At 44.9% G+C, this 6,000-nt stretch overlaps 1 protein-coding gene across 2 annotated transcripts in view; it reads left to right on the top strand.

Moving 5' to 3' along the window:
* Positions 1-984, top strand: part of NDUFA10 (NADH:ubiquinone oxidoreductase subunit A10) — an 83,782-nt gene extending 82,798 nt beyond the window's left edge. For both annotated transcript variants that reach the window (XM_077829794.1, XM_077829795.1), the window contains one exon: positions 540-984. In XM_077829794.1, the coding sequence (XP_077685920.1) occupies positions 540-608 (69 nt within the window). In that variant the 3' untranslated portion in view covers positions 609-984. The remainder of the gene's footprint in view (positions 1-539) is intronic.
* Positions 985-6,000: the final 5,016 nt, after the last annotated feature.

Consider the following 6,000-nt stretch of genomic DNA (forward strand, 5'->3'; position numbering starts at 1 on the left):
TCTGTTTTAATAAATTCAAGTTAGATCTGCATATAAAGGCTGAATATTAATGTGTTTTAAATGGATTAGTTTTACTGTAATAATTAACTGGATTTTTCATGCATGCCATCTTTTGTATTTTTAATTTGCATTTAGTTTGGGATTAGTTTCTACACTCTTACTCCGTGTCTGTGGGACAAACTACAATGAACCCTTTAAACGTTTAGGATCCCTTCTCATTAAGATTACTTGTTAGGATATCCTAGGAAGGTGTCCAGGTTTCTGAAGCTGTCAACCAAGAGAAATATTGGCCAATGGTTTTTTTAAAGCAACTTCTCATTGTGGATGCCCATTTGAAGTTACTTTAAAGAGGCCTGATGTTCAGGAAGTAATGAGCGGTCTCCCCCTGAAAATTGGGCATCCAAAAATCACTTGTCTTTTTTTAAATTGAAATCCTGGCCAAACGTGTTGGGGGTGGGGAGGTGAAGTGTGGAAGAAGAAGAAATGATTTATCATCATAAATGGCCTAGCCCTGACCGGACTTGTTTGTTTTTCTCTAGCTTCCTGGTCGCAATTTTGACAAAGGTTACAACTCCGAGGTGGGGGACAAGTGGATCTGGCTGAAATGAAACCCGCCGTGCTTTGAAGCCCTGACACTGAATGACCACAGAACTTGAATGATATAGAAGCTGCTTTCAGTCTCTGCTCACCATTGACTGTATATGCAGCACAAAGAACACACATGTAAATGGTCGGGAAATTAGAGTGTAAGAGAATGGTCTCAAAGTAAACCAAACCACCGTAATATTTAAGGAAACGTCTTGCCTCTTCATGGAATTCAGCTCATTTTTATTTTAGAATGATCCACAATAATTATAATAATATGACATTGCAGTGGTAGCCTTTCTAAGATCAACAGGGAATCGTCATCAAAACGGGGGCTTAATATTATACAGGATTGTGATTGTTTGACTGAACTGAAAAGAAATAAAACCTGTATCCTAATGATTTTTTCAATTTATATTTCCATCCCCGTGTCATACACAGTTCTGTTAGGCACACCATTCTGATGCAGCTGTATTTCTATAAATAGGTCTTTCATAGGTATTGACATCAAAGCAAACAAATATATATATTTTTAAAAACACCACCAAGAGAAGGAAAATGGGTAGTGCTCACTTTTAAACAACAAAGTATTTTTTGCACTTAAAACTGTAAAGATTTCATAATAATTGCCAGCTGTTGAGCACTAATTTCTTCCTCTAATATAAAACCATAAATCAAAATGTTGGAGTATAAAAGGCAAAGTAAAAGTCATTATTATTTTATATGTCTCTAAAAATCTAAGTTACAGAGTTCTTTTAAATAAATGATTCATTTGGCTTTAGTTACCAGTCATAAAAATTAGGCTTCCTGGCATTACTTCTAGCAGCGCTGTCCAGATTCAGTCTGTCATAATTCGGCATTTTCTGCTATGGGCTAAGTGCTTTAATCATTGAATGAAAGTGCTGCCAGGCATTCCAACATTTAGGGCAATGCTCTTGTCTAAGCAACCACGTCTGGCCAGCTCCCTTTTCTTGCACTAAGCCTATTGTGAAAAGACTTCTTTAAAAACTGCCTTGGGGGCCCTGTTAGATGTTGAGATAGGCAGGAAGGGGGCTTGCCTATTTCCTTGGGCTGATTAAAAATCAGCCTTTTTGCTCGTGTATTGCTAACTCCCCGATCACAACCAAGGCTTCAGATCAGCTTCTGCAGTTCCAGCGTAATGTCAGATGTGCAAGTAAAGCAGGAAAGTCCTTAGAGACAAATGTATGTGCCCAACCACCTGGGCTACAGTTCCCCATTCCGGACCGGCCTGTAGCACTGCAGAGCTCTCAGGCTGTGGGCCTCAACAGATCCTCCAGCCTCAAAGCTGGAGCTTGGCATTTCCCCCTGTGGAAATGCGCATATGCGGGTACCACTCAGAAACTTATCTGCCACGGGAGAGAGGCAGGTCTAGGGGCCAAAGAGTGCAGCAGTAATTGGCAACACAGTCACACAGATCCTTAGTCCTCATACATATCCAGATGGCTGTGTGCCAGCTCTCCCTTCAGCATAGGCCAGTTTTGAGGCTCCTCTTGCCACCTAGACCATTGTATTAGCCTTGCAGATGAGATGCAAGCTGAACAGTAAGTGTGCTAGGATATATTTTACTAGCTTTTCCTTCTGGGCTTTGAGTGCCACCCTACAGCAATCATTAAGGCGGGGTGGAGGAGAGATGACATCTGCTGGGTTTGCTGTGAACCTTAAAAGTCCTTTTTTGAGAGGTCCAACTCTGTTTTCATAAGCTAATCCTCAGGGTTTTGCAGACCTTGGTAACTCACTTGGCATTGCGTGTGCAAGTGTGATATAAACCCCTCTGCTGGAATGCGAAGTTCTGGTATTTGGAATGCTGGAAAAGGCGCTCTGTTTAATTTTCCAGTGTGGGTGCTCTGTCTTTGTGTGGTGTGGAGTGGTTGGAAGCAAAGAAACAAATCTTCCCCTAAAATTCCAAGAGTCCTGTTTGACGAAGTGCATGTCCCCCAAGCCCTGCTTTAGATGGAACATAATTCCAGTCAGAAAATTCCACACAGCTTACATTATGACACAAAATATACAGCATAAACCTTCTCTCCAGATTTAACTGGAGCTTCAAGAACTGTAAACTAAATATATAAGAAAAGCAATGTTCCTCCTTCTGATTCCGACTTCTTTACATTTGCTGTTACTTTTTCCTTTCTAGGAAAAGAGTTCCCTCTGAACCAATACTGAAAAAGGTATTTAGATTCTAATTCCATTAATTAGCATTCAGTGTCATGCCAACGTCAACTTACAGATCCCTGGTCAACTCTCTCCTGCCTTTTAGTAGATTTGAAAAGGTTAAGAATCTACAGTCATCAAGACACCATTGGTTAAAGTTTGTTCTGTAGTATCCAGCGTCTCTGCAATATAGGCTTTAGTCTGTGCTGTCACCAAGATCTCTTGCCATTCGCAGAGTGCGAATCCGATTGGAGTTTAAAGTCTCCAAAATGCTACAGCTATGAACCGAACCAATCACTGGGTGAAGTTCCCTAGCCTGTGCTATCCAGAAGTTCAGACTAGATGATTGCAATGGGCCTTTTTGGCTGTTAAAATCTGAGTTGATGGCAACCCCTGTCCAATTATAAAACTAAGGGTATGGCTACACTAGAGAGCTTACAGCAGTGCTGCCGCATCAGAGGGCACTCCCGCCACTCATTGGGGGTGGATTAATTATGTTGTCAGGAGAAGCTATCCTGCCGACATAGCACTGTCCACACTGGTGCTTAGGTCAGTGTAACTTATCTTGCTCAGGGGGGTGGCTTATTCAACCCCCAAGCAACATAAGTTATACCAACGTAAGTGGTAGCGTAGACAGAGCCTTAGTTCACATGGGTTTATGGAGTTCTGGGTTCCCAGTAAACCCTCCCACTCCAACCAGCGCTGCAGTTGACAACTGGCTTGTGTTTTTGCACTTGAATTGTCCATTAGTAGTTTCCGTATCAGTTGATGGAGAGTTGAAATATTGCGGTGTTTAACAGGGTCAGTCTGTCTACATTCGTTATCTCCATGCACTCTGAACCACAGAGCAAACGCTGTATTTAAACTTGACATTTTAATTCCACACCTTCCCTCCCTCCTAAAAAAAAAAAATGCTTCCCTTTTAGAGAATGAGCAATGACACTTGGCTCAGGGGCCATGGCTATGGGATCCAATGAGTTTTTCTGTTCCCTATCTTAAGGTGCCTCCTTACGTTTTCAAACAAGATGGTTTTTATAGAATCATAGAAGATTAGGGTTGGAAGGGACCTCAGGAGGTCATCTAGTTCAACCCACTTCTCAAAGCAGGACCAATCCCCAACTAAATGATCCCAGCCAGGGCTTTGTCAAGCCTGACCTTAAAAACTTCTAAGGAAGGAGATTCCACCACCTCCCTAGGTAACGCATTCCAGTGTTTCACCACCCTCCTAGTGAAAAAGTTTTTCCTAATATCCAACCTAAACCTCCCCCACTGCAACTTGAGACCATTACTCCTCGTTCTGTCATCTGCTACCACTGAGAACAGTCGAGATGTTAACCACACGGCTTTTCTGTTGAGAGTGAATGCAGTGATAAACTATACTCTGCTGAAATAGAACAGAAGACAAACTTGCTGTACCCCCACCCCAGACAAAATTAAAACCATTCCTCTCTGTGGAAAAGCTTGCTTGGTGTCAGGTCTACACGAGAAGTGCTACGTTGACGCTGCTGTAGTGCGTCTGGTGAAGACACTCTGTGTGAATAGGAGAGCGTCTCCTGTAGACAGAGCGGCGGTGTGGACAGCGCTTCAGTCAGTGTAACATGCGTCGCTCGTGGGCGTGTCTTTTTCATCCCCGAGCGACATAAGTTACCTCAATTTCAGCAGCAGCATAGACCTGTCCTAAGCGAATGTAATGTAGATCCACAACACATTCTAGCAGACTAGGGATGTTATTTACAAAGGAATGGGCAGAACACCATTTGTGTAAAGGTTAATAGAAACAAGTGTAGCAGAGGCTAAGTAGGGGAGTGGTAACTAGGGAGCTCTCAGTTCAAGCCTTGGGGGTAAAACCACAAGTGTACTGAGGTCAGCGGTCTCAACTCCTCCTGCTGGGAGAACCACACCATTATTTGGCCATCTGTCATTACAAGAACTTATGTCCAGGATTAATGTGCTCTGACTACACTTCATGGGGAATGACTGCATACAGCCTAGCTACATGACACCTGATTTTAAGACATAGAAGTTACTTAACAAAACCATGTGGAAGTCAGGGCTTCCTTCTTTTCCTGGCCTTTTCATGGGGTTATATGGGATCCTGGGCAGGTAATTTTGGACCTGATTTTCAGAGCTGTTAAACACCTGCAGCTCTCATTGATCTCAACTGGAGATATGGGTGCTCTACATGTCTGAAAATCAGGCCTTTATCCTCTGTCTGTTTGATTTCCTCAAGGGTTGGTTGTAAAACTACTGTGTCTAAAGTAGTGATCCCCAAACAGTGGGATGCACCCCCCTGGGGGGCAAGGAAGAATGCTTGGGTGGTGATGGGGTATACTCATCCTGCACTAGACTGAGAAGGGCTAATGTGGGCTGAGGAAGCCACACCCACCAAGCCCTGCTGGGCATGCTCCAAGTGTGGCAGTAGTATAAAGAGGAGCAGCTCAGTCTGGGCAGACGGCTAAAGGGGAAGGATCGGCTCCACTCCAGGAAGCATCAGAGGCTCCGACAGCAGGAGCCAGACACGCCGAGACCCAGGCAGAGAGGCAGACATCCAGGAGAACCCAGGATCACTGGGAGCCATCTGTGCCGACGAGCCTGGAGATGTCTGGACCATGACTACAAGGGACAGAGTAGGAAGTAGCCCGGGGGGGGACACCAGCCGCAGGGCTGAAAATTGTCCCTGTGTTGCGGTTAGATCCCCATTAACTCTGTGATGGAGACCCTTGCCACTGACAGGGCCCTGGGCTGGGACCCGATGAAGTAGTGGGGACTCTTAGGCCTTATAACTCAGAGAGGTAGAACAGTGTGGTGAACCTATTTGTGGATTGGGAACACCCCTTTGCATGCAAGGAGGATGGGGAGCACCCACCTTGCACTAGATGTGTCCCCACCCCATCACAAGGGGGTGGAGCAAGGCCTGGGCTAGACCCCACAGGGGGCAAGGAGGGAGCACCACCCAGCCATGCCCTAGCCATGGGTTGGCCCACAATCACAGCCATGGCCCCGGTTCAGCCCGTTGCTCCCAGCCCAGTCCCCAACCATGGCCCTGCTCTCGACAGCGGCCCCACTTCTGGCCCAGGCTCCCAACCACTGCTCCTAGGACTTGTGGACAGATCACATTACAGGTAAGGGGGTAAAAAGTTTGGGGACAATTGGTCTAAAGCATTGGGATAATATGTGCTATGGGAATACAGAGGAGTTTACCAATATCCTTCAGTGATACCAATCTGTTGCATTAACACACCT

Source organism: Eretmochelys imbricata, chromosome 11 (assembly GCF_965152235.1).
Source record: "Eretmochelys imbricata isolate rEreImb1 chromosome 11, rEreImb1.hap1, whole genome shotgun sequence".
In the NCBI taxonomy this organism is placed as follows: Eukaryota; Metazoa; Chordata; order Testudines; family Cheloniidae; genus Eretmochelys; species Eretmochelys imbricata.